An 18,513-nucleotide genomic window follows, 5' to 3' on the forward strand; every position below is an offset into this window, starting at 1 on the left:
TCATGTTGGCGACTAGAATCATTAGGTATTATTTTATAACCTTTTTTTAAGCACAACATGTGAGGTGAGGGATCGAACTCACAACTTTTTAGTTGGATATATATGTCAATTACCACTAAGTTATTCTCGCACTGTTTCAGAACTTTTGATTTTCAGTTTTCTATTTGAAAAAAAAAATAATTATATTTGATTGCTATCATTTCTTTGATAGAGTTTTTTAAGCTTAATTTTTTAAAAAGAATACACAAAAAACCAAATAATTATCAAATAGGGTCTTAAAATTTTATTTTTTATTTTTGAAATTTGACTACTAATTCAAATATACTTTTAAGAAGGGTGGTAATTTTTTTTTAAAAATAATCCTTATCCAATGAGAGTGGAGACCAGTAAAGTTTTATATCTTTTTAATTATAATTGTACTTTTGATTTGGTGGGTGAGTTTAATTTGTTCAAACTGAACATTAAATTTGAATGAGTTCTAACACACTAGGGGATAATCATATGCGCATTTAAAAATAATTAGTGACAATATCAGAAATGGTGATTTTTCTTTAATGTTTAGATAATAATGTCAGAAAATGGGAATTTTCTTAATGTTTTGATGACTTTCCTTGAGAACTAAAAGTAAAGAAATGTAGGAATTGATTAATTTTAGAAAATCTATACAATATAAGTAGTTCAAGTATTTTGATCAACATTTAATATGAAAGGATTGACTTAATTGGTTCAAGTTTTAGATAAGCTTGCAACAACTTTGGCTTTTGGAATTGTTCTCTTGGATAATTATGTAACCCTTTTTCAATTCAATTTTATTGCATTGAGTAAATTTTAAAACCTTAGTTAAACAATTTTTTTAAAAAAATTAGGAACTTTTGGTTATTTCTCAGTTTCTTTCCATAACTCCAATTCAATTACTTTTATATTTATAATAAAAGTTTAGTTTAGGTTATGACATTTCTAATGAAATCCAAGTATAATTACTCCAAATGACAAGTATTGTCTTTAAATTTTTAAAGTCATGTCTAATACATCTCTCAACTTTCAATTTGTGTACTAATATATTTTTCTATCTATTTGTCATTCTGGTTCATCTACGAGAGACTATAGAAAGTAAATTTTGAAGCTTCCATCTATTTGATAATGTGTCTTTGGTTTTGTCCGAACGAACTTGGAATTGCTTCATTTATCACCTCTGTAAGAATTTGCAGTCTCGAGATCATCTACTGCTTCTGGTCCACACTGTTTTTCTAGCTCATCCTATTGCAAGAGAGAGACAAAACAAAATAATGTTACTACGAGTGAGATAGAGAGTTAAAGCCGGATGGACAAAAAATAATTCAAATCAAGAAGTTTCACACGATAATTTTGTTAGCTGATAGTAACACAAAAATGAACTAACGTTGATATTATTATGAACATTAATGAAACAAAAGTAATAGTGTGAAAAGTAGGAATGGATGAACCATTAAAGAAGCGTTCTCCTCCATGAGTGCCACGCAGTCCTCTAAAAGTGTTTTCATTTGCATTGTAAGAATCGAAATTTCTTCCCTTAGTGTGTTCGTTATTGCTTCCAATTCTTTCATTTCTTTCTACAAGTTTAAAAGTTCAAGAGCAAAACCAATATCGTGAGCAACTTCAACAATGTAAGTCAACAGATTATGGTATATAAACTATGTATCATAGATATCATATACTTGTTTGCGCAATCTCGACCTCTTAGCTCGATTGGCTTGCTTCCTCTTCTCATTTCTTATTTCTTCGTAGTCCTACCAAAACAATAAGTATTTCAAAAGTCATATACATGGTTCTTTAATGGAGGTGAGAAACTAGAAAATTTGAATTTTCTATAGACGTAACAAAGATTATATTATATATCACAATAAACTAAGAACCTAGAAGACTCAATCAGGTTCTAGGATTCTTTTTACTCATACATCATTTTATCAAGTATCAATTTACGCTCCCCTTTTCAGGTTTTTGTCTTTTGTTATATCTAAATGTACCGACCTCCAAAATCACATTTGATCTTAAGCTTAGTTTAAACTTTTGAAACTTCAAATCATCGTGGCTACGATCATCTTGGGAGGAGGAAACGTTCTCTGGTCCATTAACACATTTTTAAAGCATAACACAAGAGTAAGTTAGCATTTTTTTTTCTTTATGAAGAATAGAAGAAATTGAATTCATCATAAATCTAACCATCTAAAGAAGTGAGACTTGATATTTGCTCCTCAGACGTTGAAGAATCCTGGAGAAGAGAAAAAAAAAAGCATAAAATTTTATAGCCATAATGCAAAAAAATATTTCATATATGAATAACCATGAGTTAATTAATAACTATATGGCCTAATATCCTAATTAAAATAATTCTATTGCATAAGAATCAGAATATTCTTAAGAATACTAATAAACTATATAAATGAAATGAACTATAAAAATGTATTCTGAATGTTTGATTTTCTATATCTCTATAAAAAATAAACACAAAAAGAAGGGAAAAAAAAAAAGAAAAAAAGGGAAGAGAATGATCCAAAATATACAGAAACCGGCCTTTAAATAAGGCCCATTACAGTATGTAAAAGCAGCTAGCAGATCAATAGGCTTAAAAAAAAAGGCCCAAATTGCAAACAAAAGACTAAACTCACCCCTCCAATGAAATCTAGGTAAAAAGTTAAAAAGTCCGTTTGATGTCGATTTTATTTATTAAGAAATTTAAGCATTTTGTAACTATTACGTTTCTTGTTCCACATGTCTTAGAAACGTTCTAAAAAATATATAGAAATTTTGGAAACCACAAAAACAATGACTCGTTTAGTAACGTTCATGTTTTTTATTTCTCATTTCCAATTTTATTTTATTACGAATCTTAAACATTTTGCAACTAATTATATTTCTTATTTCTCATTTTTTAGAAGCATTCTCACCATCGTATTGAAATTTTGGAAATAATCAAAACAAGTTTCTTGTTTATTCTTTTCGTTTCCAATTTGTTACAAAACATAAATATAAATATTATTTGATCATCCTTGAATTCATGAGTGTTGGCCTATGCAATTATATTTTTCTTTGATTAAAAATGAGGAAATAAAAATAAGAAATAAAAATGTTACCAGGCCCAAGTTTTTTGTTTCTTGTTCTCGTATCTAATTTGTTCCAAAACATTTTTTTATCATTCTTGAATTAATAAGCATTAAGGCAGTGTAATTCTATTTTTCTTTATTAAAAAGAAGAAACAAAAATAAAAAACGGAAAGTTATCCAATAGACCCTAAATAAAGGCGAATAAAACTTGAATTCATGGGTTTGTTTATGATTCCCCATCCTTCCATTAAAGTAATGATTTTTATAGCATACAAATACATCTTTGATTCCCCATTCTTCCATTAAAAGTAATGATTTTACTTAAGCATATATGTTGTTTAGAGATCAAATGTATTTGTAAACTATAAAAATCACTGCATACTAAAGATCATATTTCATATTCCCAAAATTTTTCACAGTAGGAATAAAATTGTTAGAAAAAGAATTCTATGGAAGAGAAGAAACAGTACATACATCGCTGGAGTAAGCTTGTTCTCCTTTTATTGGGTTAGAATTTTGATTTGCTTTCCTCATCTCAACTCAAATCTAAGTATCCCTTGATATGGCTCACTAAATCCTTCCCAGTTCCCTGAAAGAAAGAACATAAGAACACTAATTCAAAGCGATTTCACACAATCAATGGCTGCAAAAAGAATTTTAATCTCAATTTGAGACATCCAGCAAAGAAATCAGCCAAACAGAGAATCAAAATGGCTGCTTAGAAAATACCCAAATCGGAGAAAACAAACCCCGTCTCTTGAAAATATGCCAAAATCATCTTTGAAAACCCTAAGTTAGAAAATATAGATCACATAAAATTCGAAACCCCAGAAGAGAAACGCTGTCGTTTCAAGATCGATCCTCCGTTCAGTTCTGATCGCAGAATACAGAAATCGATGAATCAATGGTTTCAAGATCGATCCTCCGAACATAATACAGAAATCGATGAATCAATCGAAAAGTATTTCAGCAGAAACAGAAAAGACAGTTTGATTAGATGAATATGTTTTGAAGAAAGCTGTAAAAAGAAATCGCAGAGATACCTGATTCTGGTTCTGTGGCGCGAAAAAGAGAGCGAAATTTGAATTGACGAAGGGAAAGGCTAAAGAGGAAGGAACTATTTAAATCAGAATGGGCCAACCGTTTATAATTAAATTAATTACTTATTAAACCCCAATCAGATTAGGATTAGGATGAAGATTAAAGGTTGGTTTGGTAACGTTTCTTTTCAAATTTTATTAAGAAACTTATTTTACAACTAATTATATTTCTTGTTTTTTTTTTGAAACATTCTCAAAATTGTATGGAAATTGTTTCTTTGTTCTCTTTCCAATTTATTACCATACATAAATATAAATAATCTTTGATATTTTTTAACCTATGGGTGTTGGGCCATACAATTCTTTCTTTATTAAAAATGAAGAAATAGAACCTAAATTCCTTTTGAAGGGAAAAAAAAATATAATACATAAGAATCAGAATATTCCTAGGACACAATATAAATGAAATAGCCTACTAATAATATTTGATTCTCTATATATCAACGGATGACTAAAAAAAAGGGGGAAAAAAAGAATGACCCAAAATATACAGAAACAGGCCTTTAAATAGGCCCATTACAATAGGTAAAAGCAGCTAGCAGATCAATGGTCTTAAAAAGGCCCAAAAGCCCAAATAGCAAACTAAACTCCCCCAACTAAAAATCAGGTAAAATAAAATAAGGATCAGTTTATTTAGAGACTATAATTATATAAAATGATTGAGTGGTATAAAATTTACATTTTTGTCATGAAACAATCACACCCATCAACCAATTTACTAATATATCTTTTTGTATCTCACCTCAATATTAATTAATTTTTAAAATCCAAAATTGGTTACTTCTAAGATGTTACATTTTAAACTCCTTAAATTTTGTCTAATTAGACTTTCCAAAGGTAAAAAATACCAAATCTCCAAAATCCTCCATTATTGAAAAAAATTTGAAAATCTCATTCCTCCAACTTTTCTTCTTCCTTTATCGTTTTGTTTCCGTCCATTCTTTCATCTCCGATCGTCGTCTGCATTCCTTCGTCTTTGTTCTTCTTCGTCGTTGGAACAATCCGTCTAACTTCTCCTTCGTCTCCGGCCGCCTGTTTATTGTTTCCGTCTATTTATCCCGATGCTTCTTTTTTGTCACCGACTGCCCGTCAACCATTCGAGCCCTCTGTTTATCCCGACATTGTCTAGTCGTCAACCAAAAGGTTTGTAGGTTATTTCCTTTGTTTGTTAATTATGAAGGGATATAGTCGTACATACTTTATAACCAGATATAGTTATATCTCCATATAAGTCTATGTTATAATGACTATAGTTTATATCACCATTGTTAAGTGTATGTTATTGCTTACCGGATATAGTTTATATTTCCATATAAATGAAAAGGTAGATGGATATAGTTTATATCTCCATATATATATATATATATGCATATAAGTGTATGTTATTGACTATATTATTGAAATTTGGCTAAAAATTGTAATGAAATGAAAAATATTTTGTAATAAATTTCATTATTTAGTAAAATATATTAAGGAGTAAATTTGGGGATTATCAGAATAATTGTATATTTTGTAATAAATTTTATTCTATAGTATAATATATTAAGGAGTAAATTAGAAGATTATAAGAATGATTGATTTAGGTCCTTACACGATCAAATTTGGAATATTAATCTTTTGCATTTAAATAAAAGATTAATTATAATAAATAAAAATGTCATAAATAAGGGTAAATTTAGCAATTAGAAAAATTTTAAATCCAAAAATCTAAAACGGTAAAATTTGTAAATATAGGACATTTGAAAATAAATTTCCAAAATAGATCATCCAAGACATTATCTCTAAAAAATTTGGTGTCTAACATTTTTTCATATTTTGTTATATTGTGGTTTGTTTTTTGATTTTATTTTAATCTAATTTCACCTTTTCAAATTTAATTACAAAATTTCCAAATCTATTCTTCCATTTCTAATAACTCAATTTAATTATTATTTTGTTCAATTATGTAACTAAATATACATTATTAAATTGAAGATGTTCAGTATTTTGTTTCGACATTTTTATCGACATAGATATTTTCATAGGTAAGTTACTCAATTTTTTCGTATGGTAGTTCAAAGTGATCAATTTTTATAGCTTAATTAAGCCACAATTAAAATTTTATTTACTAATTAAAATAATTTATCTTAATTTTCCTAATTTCTATGATTTTTACTCAAATATCCGTCATCGACATATCGGTAACTTGGCTACTCCCTCACCCTTTCGCTTTAATAAATATTAAAATGTTGCAAAAATAAAATGAATACGCATCAATGAATTCCACTAAATGGATGGTGGCAAGGCAAAGGTACTCACCAATACATTATTAAAATGGAGACCAAACATAAGATCACCAATGAATTGCTGCCGACAGATTCCATGAGTTATTGTTTATTTCTTTTTCATTTCCTTTTCCTTTTACTCTGCCTCCTCTGAATAATTATTCAATAAATTTAGGTTGGTGGTTTGATCAAAGATTTATCTTAACTAATTGAGTTATGCCCAAACGAAAAGAAATGGAGTGCTAGTTAAAAAACAATCATTTGACTTTTTTTTTTCTTACTCTCCCTTAGGAGCGACCGGAGAAGGAGTCCATCTATCTGTCTAGCACCTAATTTATGCCGAGATGCATAATAAAAAAACACTATCAACCATGGCTCCAAATTCTCCTAATAATATATTATAATATTAAAATCTCATAATTTTCCATCTTTTAGAGATGGGGCAATCCACAACCCTTCACTCAAAAGCATTTGGCTCACCATTTTCTAACATTGGAGCACTCGTTTTGACAAATGATCATCTGGTTCTGTCTTTATTCTCAATGTCAATCAATCCATCAAAAGGTAAAACAGTTCTTCCATTTTGACATAAACAAGATGCTTTGGGAGAAAGCTTTTGATTTGACTGCATCAATTGATATATGTTCTATGTGCGCCTAAAAAAAGATGCTTTCGAACAAAGTGGAGTCGTACAATTTGAGTTTAAATGTAATTTTGATTTATAAGCTTTAAGATTTGTCTGTTTCGATTTTTAACAGTCAAACTTATTTTATTTTGATGTCTAATTATTTTGGTCTTCATCTTTATTTATTGTTAACATATACATATTATCGCTTGAAGTATATATATAATAATATGTTGACACAAACATGTATTAGATTGGATATCAAAACGAGGATAGTTCAATGGTAATTTATATATATCTCCAAGAAGTCACGAGTTCATTGACATATATTTCTTCCCTTCGAAATTGGAGGTTCATCTTCCATGTCCTCGAATTGGTGTACTAAAATTTTTATAAAAAAAACAGTTTAATTCGACGGTTATCGATATCTAAAAAAAAAAATTTTGTGAGTTTGATCACCGTGTAAAAAAATAATAATAATAAAAATAAAAAACGAAACGGTGAGACATTGGACAGAAACAAAGCAGTAACGCGACGCCTGCCCAAATTCTTGTGTTGATTTTGTTGAGAAGCTGTGAGAAATGGCACCCACAATCAAGAAACTCCCAAATTCCATTCTCCGTCCAACAATATTCTTCTAACCATCTCCCCTCTGCCCACGGATTCCAATTTCAAACCCATCCTACCGGAAAACTCTTCTCCTCCGGCGGCCACCCATCGGACCCCAAAATTCTGAGAATCGAATCTGTTGATCCGGGTGGGGGCGCGGCTATGGTTGAGCATTGAGTGAGTAAGATGAGCGGTTTCAAGGGGAGGGAGAAATGGGTAATTTGCAGAATTAGGGTTCGCATGCAGCAGCGGCGACGCCATGGAAGAGGTTCCTGGATCGGTGGGCACCAGCGCCAGCTTCTCCCTCAGATTGGGGCAGACCGTATTCTCCACCGCCTCCCTTCTTTTCATGTCCTTGGGTGTTGAATTCTACAGCTACACCGCTTTCTGGTGACGCTCTTTTCCATCTCTCTCTCTCTCTGATTCTTCTTGATCTGGATGATTTTGATCCCATTTCTGTGGGTCTTTTGTTGGATGTTTGTTTTGGATCCCCCAAAAGATTGAGTAATTGTATCTTTCGAAATCTGAAATTAAGTGTTGATGGGGATTTGTGGTTATGTTCTTGTGATGGATGAGGGGAATTTGATCTTTATTCCTTTTGTGGCCAAATTGGTGTTCAACTTGGAGCAGTTGGGGATCTGTGAAAGCTTTTGAATGTCATTTTCAATAAAACATGTTTCGTTAATGATAGCATACACACATACTAGTGGATTGATTATTGGTTAAATTATATATTTCGTTTTGGAACTTTGAGCCTATGGGTTTATTTAGTTCTTTATTGATTAAGTTATATATCAATTTGATACATGTTTTAGTCTATATTTGTCGGATCATGTCAATTCAACCAAAACTAATCGAATGCATCGGCGTAGCATGCATTGATCGAGTATCGATTGAGTAGAAGTATAATTCAAATTTAGGTAGGTGATTGAAAACTTTTTAAAATCTAAGGACTAAAATACATGTCATATCGGCGACTGCACCGTGGTCCGAGTAGAAGTATGAATCAGATTTAGGAAGGTAATTGAAAACGCTTTGTAATCTAGTGACTAGATATACAAAATGTTTAAAGTTTAGGCACTACGTTTATAATTTAACATTGTTTGATTGTCATGTTTGCCAGAATGTTTTTTTGTTTCTCTTTCTCTCCAACCTTTTCCTCTATTCGGTATGAGTTTTATGTCTCATTCACTCAGTACAATTGAGATTTATCTATCATCGGAGAAATCGATAAAGAGAACGAGCCGAGCGCATCGAAATAAAATCGATAAAGTTCACAAAATAACTCTGCACAAATATCTATCAAGTATCAACTTAGCATGGCAATCAAGTTGGCTGTTAAACACGTTGTGCACGATGCGAAATGATTCGATATTGCCCGTCTATTTGTTTATCATACTGTTTATCTTTTGGGTATCCTAGCCTTTTGCTTTTGATGATGACCTTCCCATTGCTGGATGCCATTTGCAGCTACCTTGTGACAGTGATGGGTTTGGTCATACCCTGGAGCTTCACCTTGGCGATGGTTGATGGCTACTCTGTTCTCGTAAAATGTCCTCTTCGACAGCCCGGAATACTCGTGATCATCGTCATCGGAGATTGGGTAAGTACACCTCTCGAACTACATTAAACTTTCGGATTTAGGATGCCTGAGTTTTTGTTTTGAAAAACGTTTGCTTGGAGAACAGGTCCTGTCACTCCTCACACTAGCTGCTGCTTGCTCGACTGCGAGTGTCGTCGATCTTCTTCTTCACTCGAACAGTTCGTATTGCCCGTTAAAGCTGTGCAGAAGATATCAAATATCTGCTGCCATGGCCTTCTTGTCATGGTTTTTGTCTTTTGCTTCTTCCCTTTTAAATCTATGGTTACTTCCATCCTTATAATCTCTGGTTTTTGTAGCTTCAAGCTCTAATTTGCAGAAGCTTGTGGTTTTTTTTTTCAACATAATGTTCAGGATCTAAATTATCTATAGACTTAGAACAATATAAGTGTTAGATGGAAATTTACAATCTTATCCTTTTTTTTCCCTGCAAAATACAAAAATAGTTGTTCAAATTTGTTCCAGTATCTATTTTATTTCCTGAACTTTAAAAAATAGTTGTTTTAGCTTTTAAACTTTCAAATAGTTGATCCCATTTTAATTATTTTTCTACGTAATATCCATTTACATGTTAATATATATATTTGAAAGGCTAAAAAAACACTTTTCTTCGAAGTAACAATTTAGTCATTGAACTTTAGTTTGTAACGATTTAGTTCTTGTTCTTTCAAATGGATATCGATTTAGTCATTTAGTACTTATCATGAAATTTCTTTATTAAATTTTTTATATATATGAATTATAAATTAAGGAGGGAACGAATATATTTATTAATTAAAAAGATTAAATTGTTATACGATAAAATTTGAAACTTTCCTTTGAAAAAAATATCGACACTTAATTTTAATAATTTTTTTTATGATATTGATAATTACATAGATTAAATCATTACCTTACCGACTAAAATTTAAAGATTAAATGGTATATTAGGTTATGGATCTGAAAGTTATAGGATTTATCTGAAAGTTATAGGATTTAGACTTAAAAGTAATCGAGAAATTAGTTTAATTTTATAAATTACTTCATTGTAGGGCTCAATTAATAAATTTATTTAAAACAAAACCCAAAAAAATTAAGCTTTTTAGTTTTTTGGTCGAAAATTGACATTTCTGTTCATCCTCTTGGAGTTCGATGTCCATCCCTCTGCTGAAACGAACCCTGTCGTCAATCCGAAACCCAGGATTTAAGCTCCCATTTTCCCCTTCATTCTCCTCTTCCTCGCCGTCGGCAAAACCCTCGATCTCGACCGTGGTTTCAGTTCTCACTCACCACCGCTCAAAATCCCGCTGGCGATTCCTCAACTCCCTCTGCCCCGACGGCTTCGATCCCGGCGAGTTTTCCGATATCGTCCTCCACATCAAGAACAATCCCCATCTCTCCCTTCGATTCTTTCTCTGGACTCAGAACAAGTCCCTCTGCACTCACAATCTCGTTTCCTACTCAACCGTCATCCACATCCTTGCCCGCGGTCGCCTCAGAACTCACGCCAAGGCCGTTATTCAGACCGCCATTAGGGCTGCGGAGCTCGAAGACGACGATGGCTGTTCCAATTGTAAGCAATTTTCTAGGCCTTTGAGGCTGTTTCAGACTCTCGTCAAGACGTATAAACGGTGTGGTTCTGCTCCCTTCGTGTTTGATTTATTGATTAAAGCTCTCCTGGATTCTAGAAAGCTCGAGCCGGCCATTCAAATTATTAGAATGTTAAGGTCTCGTGGGATTAGCCCGCAGGTTAGTACATTGAATTCGTTGATTTTGTGGGTGTCGAAGTGCGAGGGGGCTAACGCGGGTTATGCTATTTTTAGAGAGGTTTTTGGTTTAGATTGTGAAGTCAAGGAAGAACGTGTGAAAATGAAGGCTCAGGCTAGTCCCAATGTACATTCTTTTAATACATTAATGATGTGTTTTTATCAAGATGGATTGGTGGGGCGGGTGAAGGAGATATGGGATCAATTAACCGAGTCAAATTCGATTCCGAACAGTTACAGTTATAGTATTCTAATGACGGTTTTCTGTGATCAAAGAAGAATGGTTGAAGCAGAGGAGTTGTGGAAAGAAATGAGATTGAAGAAGTTGGAGCTTGATGCTGTAGCTTATAACACTATAATTGGAGGGTTTTGTAAAGCAGGAAGTATTCAGAGAGCTGAAGAGCTTTTCAGAGAAATGGAACTGAGTGGAATAGAGAGTACTTTCTCCACCTTTGAGCATCTCATCAATGGCTATTGTGAAACTGGAGATATTGACTCTGCATTACTGGTGTATAAGGATATGCGGAGGAAAAATTTTAGTCTGAACGCATCGACGTTGGAAGCGATTGTTAGAGGATTGGTTGCCGAGACTAGACTTTTAGAAGCTTTAGATGTTTTTGGGTTCACCACAGAGGACTCCAACTTTTGCCCAACAATGGAAACTTACGAACTTCTGATAAATGGTTTGTGTCGGGAAGGGGAAATTGAAGCTGCATTTAAGCTTCAGGCGCAGATGGTAGGGAAAGGCTTTAAGCCAGATTCGAAGGTTTACCGTTCTTTTATCGATGCTTATACGAACGAAGGAAATGAAGAAATGGTCGAGAAGTTGAGGAAGGAATTACTTGAAATCCAGCTGAGTTGAGAAGGGGAATTGCATCCACATTGTATCTTCATCTTCTGATGGCAGTATTGCAGCTGATCAGACCAAAGTTCCCATAAAAACTAGAGGTGCGTTAAACTTATTTCTGATACATTCTTGAGATTAAATATCTTGTATTATCACGAAAATTAGGTTAGTTTGTAAAGTCATTTATGTTTTTCTTCAAATCCGTTAAAGGTAATCCACATTTTGTGGTGGTTTCTTGAGATTTCTTCATGATCTACAGCTTCATGGCCAATATTACTGCTAGCAAACATAGGATTGATCTGAATAGTTGGACAAATAAAAATACCTATAAGGGTGGTCAAGGGGCATGAGCGCCCGAGCTCGAAAATTGAAAACCAGCAGCAAGGGATTGAGCTGCTATGCTTTAAATGTATTTTAAGGTGGTATTTGTTCAAAGTTCTGAGTCTAGGAAACAGGTTCTTAAAACTTTGATGCAGAGGAGAACTGTATTCAAAACCTTATCAATTTTTGTTGTAGAATTTCAAAAGTTTGCACTTATCAACCATTAGTTGGAGTTTGTATGTTTGACACACTTCTTAGATTCAGCCAAACAATGGGTGAGAGCAGACAAGCTGGGTATATCTCACTCATCAACTTGGCATAGCTAACTCCTGGTTGAAGTTGAACCAAAACCACGACATCCCCATGCACATCATGATACACTTAAGCCCCGACATGACTCGATTCATACGAAGACACGTCTCTACCTAGTCATACCTAGCTTAGGGATCCCTCGGCTGCAGCCTCACATAGAAGTACTCAAAACTACAAGGGATCAGTTTGGCTAGCTAGCTTTGATTGTCGATTGTCGATTGTCGATTGTTTGAAACATTAGCATAGATTCTTAGGTCAAGTCTACAAGTTGAGAGAGATGGGAATCGACGATTGATAATTGTATGGAAAACATGAAAAGGGTAAGTGTATTTGATTCCCACAAAATTCATGGTTGGTAGAACCAAAAGTACTGAATGTGGGCATCTCCATACTTGGAGATCACTTGTATAGAATGTTCTTTCACATGTTCCTTTCAATGAAAAAAGAAAACTAAAACAAAAACTACCTTTAAAATCAGCTTAGAGAGATAATAAAAAGCAATATTGGTCTCATCTATGCCATTGGTTTGTTTGTGCCTCAATAACTTCTCAACCACACATTCAACTCTTTTTATAAACAGAGAATCAAGAGGAAATTAGATAAAAATTAAATATTTTCAAATTTTAAATTGTGATAATTCACTATTATGGTATGTACTAATATGTTTGGCTATTTTCAAAATTTTCAAAATTCACCAATAGTATTCTTATCTTTTGAATTAATACATCTCTAATTCTTTAAATTCGAACAATAATAATTATCTTAACATTCAAGTAGGTTGGAATTATAAGGTTTTAGTTTAATTAATTAGTGCTGGACAACATATTCAATATTTATTCGTTAGAAATATGAAACTACTCTATCAATCGGAATATAGTTTAATTGGTTAAGACATATATTCTTGATAAAAAATCAAAGCTTCGAATCTCCACCCCCACACTAGAAGATTTTTCATTAGGGAGAGATGAAATTTTATGATAATTTAAGTTAATAAAAGAAGAATAATCTCTTTCCCATAACAGGTGAAAGAGATGTATCTTCAAATAACATTTAATTTTTTTAACCCTAAAATTTTAAATCCATTAAATTCAACATTGAATTTGAACCTCTTCAAAACTAAATTAGAAAAATCCTTATAAATTCGCAAAATTCAATTGACCACTCACGATCAAACACTCGAACAAAGTAATAAAATATCTAAATCTAACCAAAAAGTATCCCACACGCTGTAAGAATTAGTACCCAAAAGCAATTTTGTCTAGTCACAATAATGTTTATAGCTAACCACAAATAATTTTGAGGCATCACATGGTATAAATTTACTTGTTCTATTTGAAGAATTAAAAGTTAAAAATAACTCACCAAGCCAAGTATAGGGGTGAAAAAAAAAACTTTCTTAAAAAACAAAAAGACAAATAACGATTAAAACGATCAACTAGAAAATTTCCTAATAAAAGATTAATAATATTATGAGGACAAAAGGGTAAAGTAGACGCAACAAATAGTGGAGATTGTCTCCAAAAGGATATATAATGTATCAAGTTGCATTGAGAACAAAATTGATTGTGAATAATCCAACCTCACCTTTTATCTTTATGTCAAAATTAAAAATTGACATTCATATAATTATGGAATCTATTCTTCCTTACTCTAAAATACCATTTCAATTGGATAATCTTTCTCATTTTTTATAATTTAAATAAACAAAGTAGGAAAAAAAAACTTTGTTTTGGAATAAGAATTTCCACATTTCCTTTAAAAAAATCCTGACAATACAGTATCATCTCATCGCTCTTAATTTTGATGCCTTAAGTTATGCCTGAACTACGTGTCGTTTCAATTTCTTCTTTATAAAAGTTGGAATGTTCAAACTATTGACTTCAATTTCTAGCTTCTAGGATGGAATTTTTTGTGTCATTATATCCAAATGGATAATATTAACTAATGAACTAATGTAATAGACTATAATTTTAATATTCCATCTTACCCATTTGAAACTTCTCACATTCTAAAGTTAAAATATGTTCCCAAGATCTTGTTCCAAGGCCAAAAATAAAAGATGATGTTAAACACAATGTTGAGGGAAAAAAAATTGGTTATGATCTAACTCTTATAATTTGTCACTTTTTGCATCTTTTTGTTATTCAATTTTAGTCTTTGTACTTTTGTAAACATATCATGTTAAAGTGTGGTTAAATAGTAGAAAAAAATAATTAGCTGTCATGGAATTATGTGATAATTGACCATGGTGCAACATGTAGGGATTGTAGAGGCTTGAGATCTATTTTCAACATTCGATAACTTACAAAGTAATAAAAGCTACTGAGATAATCTATATAGACCAAAGACACTTTAATGTTCAAGTTAGAGGTGATAATCAATTTAGCAAAATGGAGATACGTAGAAAGGACACAAATATGTTACGTTGGGGAAAACACTCATAATAAGAGAGAGATGGCTATTGTTACATTTGGAATGTGTTGTGAGATTGATTCGTTCGCCCAAGATTCTCTCCTAGATTTGCACGGTACAAGACAGGTAGGAGGATCAACCTGAGGTCTAAATCAAGAAGCGTGAGTTGCAAGGCTCTACGTGTGCTCCAACGTATGACAAAAGTTGCATAGCTTAGTCTTCGTGTGCATGGCAAGCAAAGACCTACTTTAGCTAACCATACCATTCGAGTAATTTACTTGTTTGGCCATTAAAGGGTCATGTGACTTTTCAGAAATAATTGTTTCATTCTCAAGTTATATTGTTGAGAAATAGGACAATTTGAGCCACATAGTAATTACGACATGTCAGAATGTCAAGCCATCTTTCATGTGACGTAATATCAATTTTACCAGATTATTTAAACTATAGAGCATATAATTAACACCAGCATTAGCATAGTTCAACGAGTATCTACTCTTTCACTTGAGGTCAAAGGTTCGGACCTCCATGGTCCCAATTTGTTGTATTAAAAATATATATACATATAACATAAAATTAACATCATAGAAATGGGATCAATCCGTTTTTAAAAGCACAAACCAAAACACTAAAAGTGACAAAATTCACTAACTAAAACTATTATAATAGAAGTATTCAACAAAAATCCAAAACATTCATTGTTTAATATTGAGGAATAAACTAGGGCTAATGGCTTTGCATTATCCAAATCTTGTAAATTGCCTAATATTCCCCACATATTCAAATCTTATCTTGCAATTTAACAAAGCCATATCCATAATCAACCCTCTCAAGGCTGCAATGCTCACAAATTTCAGTGAAACCCATCTCAAATTCTGTGCTTGATTACATCAAAAGAAGAATAAAGACATCAAAATCTATCAATTTTAGTTGGAACTAGTTAGTATATATTCTTTTGGTGGGTATGACCAAATATGCTTTGTGGGTATCAAAGATTGTGCCTTCTTCACATCTGGGATTAATTCCCTTTCAATGCTCATAATTTACCACCTTCTCAAAGCATATAATTCCCCACCTTTTGCTTCATTTTCAAGCCAAAACACAACCCCAATAATACTCTAAACCACTCTTTTTTAATCTTACAAACCAATTCTCTCTCTCTCGCCCCTGAGGGAAGATCTATATTAGTTTATAGTTTATGGTTTGACTGAAATATGTATGTAAAGAGGCAAAGACAGTTACCTTGAAGCTTTTCCTTGAGTATATATATGATCCCCATTAGTGTGCTTTAGAAGAAGCCAAAGTTGAACATGAAGTATAATGAGATCTCTCACTTCAGCCACCCACAACACAAACTCAAGTTTGAGTACTCAGAGTTCCCATTCAAGTGTGATGGCTGCAAGGAGGTTGGTATTGGCTCTCGCTACAAGTGCACGATCTGCGACTTTGACCTCCACGTGCATTGTGCCATCCCTTCCCCTTCTATCTCACACCCTTTCTACACCAAGTGTTCCTTCCAGTTCATGTCTCGCCAGCCCGGCAACACTCCCCGGTTCTGCAATGCCTGCGAGAAGGATGTCACTGGGTTTATTTACCACTGCAAGGCGTGCGGTTTCGACCTTCACCCGTGCTGTGCCAAGCTCCCAATGATGCTCAGTGATGGCGAAATCAAGCTATATCTCTACAGGAAAGTGAGTGCGTCGTGTCATAGGTGCGGCCGGAAAGGAAGAAGCTGGAGTTATAGGTCTTCCTGTAAGAAGTACAATCTACATGTTGCTTGTGTGAAGGAAATGCTGGTGGAGAGTTGGCATGAACTGTATTTTGGACGTGGGAAAGGGACCAAACTGGAGACAAGAATTCCTAGTCTTAAGAATACTCTTCAGACACATCACAACAAGAGCAAGGGTAAGATGAAGAGGTGCTGTGAGATGGCTGGTACGGCTGTCCAATCTGTTGTATCTGCTGTACTGGGAGATCCGACGGCTCTAATTGCTGGGGTCATTGGGGTGCTAATATCAAGAGCATGATGATCAGTGATTTCAAGTAACTTAGGATTAGGATCAGGTTGGTTTAGTATGGACTTGCTTGTAGGATATCGGACCATCATGATGTGATTTGGTTGTGGCCAAAATTCCAAGAGCCTAGCATGTCGATTATTTCTCTAATAGCCCATTCCTCTGGCCAAAAGAGGAAAAAAAAGAAAAAAGAAATAATAATTTTCTTTCAAGAAATGAACTTCCTATTAATTCATATAATAATCTAGAAAGGAAGTCTACCCAAAAAAAAAAAAAAAAGGAAAACAACAACAACAACACGAAGCCTGCAGATTCTCTATCTTTAGTCTTGAACCTCTCACATAATACAATCTGATCATGAGATATAGATATATAACAGTACTTAATATGAATATATAACAGAACAAAGATACTGTAATCGAACATAAATTCAGATCAACAACAAATAATAATATCAAATGAAAACTTCATGTGCTTTCTAATTGTTGAATAGTCTGTATGTAAAAGGGCGCGCCTTATCTTTCTCACAAAGAAGAGGGCTCCATCCAATCTTCTAGTTCAATCTTGTCTTGGAGAGATTCATTTCAAATATACATTGTTGTAAACATTAAAAATTTAAGCAGATGACTTTTTGAACACACAATATTAAAATTAAGGGACATGTAAAACGGTCTTGGTTTTTGGATGACTTTTGAAGGGGTGAAAGGTGCTTTTAAGCCATTAAAAACACTTTCAGACATCTTTATAGGGTTTGGTTAGAAATTAAAGTATTAAGAATGATTTTATAAGAAACACTCTCCACAGTATTTAGATAAGTATTTCACTTAAAAGTACTTTTTTGAGAAGTTATTTCTAATTCAAAACAAGTAGTGCATGCCCATAAGGTATGAATTTCTATATACCCAATTATTTCTGCTACTGAAATATGTTATTCCCTTTTCTCTTTCTAAGTACTGGTCAATTAGTTATCCATCTATGTCACGCTCGAAATCATTTCTAAAATTGGCGAAAATATGTAAACATACATTGATACATACCTGTGTGTGTGTGTGTACCCTCACTACTATCAAGACTTTTCCTTTGATATTTATCCAAATTCAAATTCTTACAGATTTAGAAACGTGAATTCCATCAATATAACATTGAAAAACAGTCAAATATCAAAATATCCAGGCTTTGGGACAGTTTTGGTTCTGGGCTGTCCTCAAATTCTCAAGGGAAAAGCTTAACACTTCCACTTTCAGCTTGTGGCCTTAATGGGCTGGTTTATAAGAAAGAAAGACAAGCTTCCGGTTTGACATGGAAAAACAAGAAATAAAGGAGGGGAGAGAAAGAGAATGAGAGAGTAGAGAAAGAAAAGGCTATATTCCAGAACACAGATGCATTCACCAACGAAACGACAACATTATAAAAAAGAAAAAGGGTTGCCAAAGAGTGAAAGAAACGTCATAAAAGGGAATATGGAGAAAGAGAGAAAAAAAGAGTTGGGTAAACTTCATATCTAGAAAGGAGGGGCAAAGTCTACCTGTGAAGTGGATGTGTGTCTTGGTCTTCTTTAACCTGCCTCCACAGTATGGCCTTGA

At 33.1% G+C, this 18,513-nt stretch overlaps 4 protein-coding genes across 5 annotated transcripts; 3 read left to right on the forward strand and 1 right to left on the reverse strand.

Moving 5' to 3' along the window:
• Nucleotides 1-954: 954 nt before the first annotated feature.
• Nucleotides 955-4,210, reverse strand: LOC111017255 (uncharacterized). Of its 2 annotated transcripts, none has more exons than XM_022292953.2 (7): nucleotides 4,124-4,210; nucleotides 3,555-3,669; nucleotides 2,200-2,248; nucleotides 2,008-2,099; nucleotides 1,695-1,766; nucleotides 1,464-1,589; nucleotides 955-1,257 (listed from the first exon to the last, which is right to left on the reverse strand). In XM_022292953.2, exons 2-7 carry the CDS (start codon nucleotides 3,612-3,614, stop codon nucleotides 1,180-1,182), a joined length of 477 nt encoding a protein of 158 aa, XP_022148645.1. In that variant the 5' UTR covers nucleotides 3,615-3,669; nucleotides 4,124-4,210; the 3' UTR covers nucleotides 955-1,179. The 2 variants fall into 2 exon arrangements, with proteins under 2 accessions (XP_022148645.1, XP_022148646.1); XM_022292954.2 differs by lacking the exon at nucleotides 4,124-4,210 and adding an exon at nucleotides 3,810-4,062.
• Nucleotides 4,211-7,580: 3,370 nt separating this feature from the next.
• On the forward strand, nucleotides 7,581-9,692 carry LOC111017145 (CASP-like protein 5C1). Its single transcript, XM_022292824.2, has 3 exons — nucleotides 7,581-8,068; nucleotides 9,149-9,281; nucleotides 9,367-9,692. Exons 1-3 carry the CDS (start codon nucleotides 7,938-7,940, stop codon nucleotides 9,559-9,561), a joined length of 459 nt encoding a protein of 152 aa, XP_022148516.1. The 5' UTR covers nucleotides 7,581-7,937; the 3' UTR covers nucleotides 9,562-9,692.
• Nucleotides 9,693-10,327: 635 nt separating this feature from the next.
• Nucleotides 10,328-12,980, forward strand: LOC111017136 (Tetratricopeptide repeat (TPR)-like superfamily protein). The gene is made up of 2 exons (XM_022292812.2): nucleotides 10,328-11,971; nucleotides 12,456-12,980. The coding sequence occupies exon 1, from the start codon at nucleotides 10,410-10,412 to the stop codon at nucleotides 11,883-11,885; it is 1,476 nt and encodes a 491-aa protein (XP_022148504.1). The 5' UTR covers nucleotides 10,328-10,409; the 3' UTR covers nucleotides 11,886-11,971; nucleotides 12,456-12,980.
• Nucleotides 12,981-16,023: 3,043 nt separating this feature from the next.
• Nucleotides 16,024-17,146, forward strand: LOC111017270 (Cysteine/Histidine-rich C1 domain family protein). Its single transcript, XM_022292975.2, has one exon. The coding sequence runs from the start codon at nucleotides 16,226-16,228 to the stop codon at nucleotides 16,940-16,942; it is 717 nt and encodes a 238-aa protein (XP_022148667.1). The 5' UTR covers nucleotides 16,024-16,225; the 3' UTR covers nucleotides 16,943-17,146.
• The last annotated feature ends 1,367 nt before the right edge of the window (nucleotides 17,147-18,513 follow it).

Source organism: Momordica charantia (genome assembly GCF_013281855.1).
Source record: "Momordica charantia cultivar OHB3-1 chromosome 2 unlocalized genomic scaffold, Mcharantia_2.0 BLBB01000002.1, whole genome shotgun sequence".
In the NCBI taxonomy this organism is placed as follows: Eukaryota; Viridiplantae; Streptophyta; class Magnoliopsida; order Cucurbitales; family Cucurbitaceae; genus Momordica; species Momordica charantia.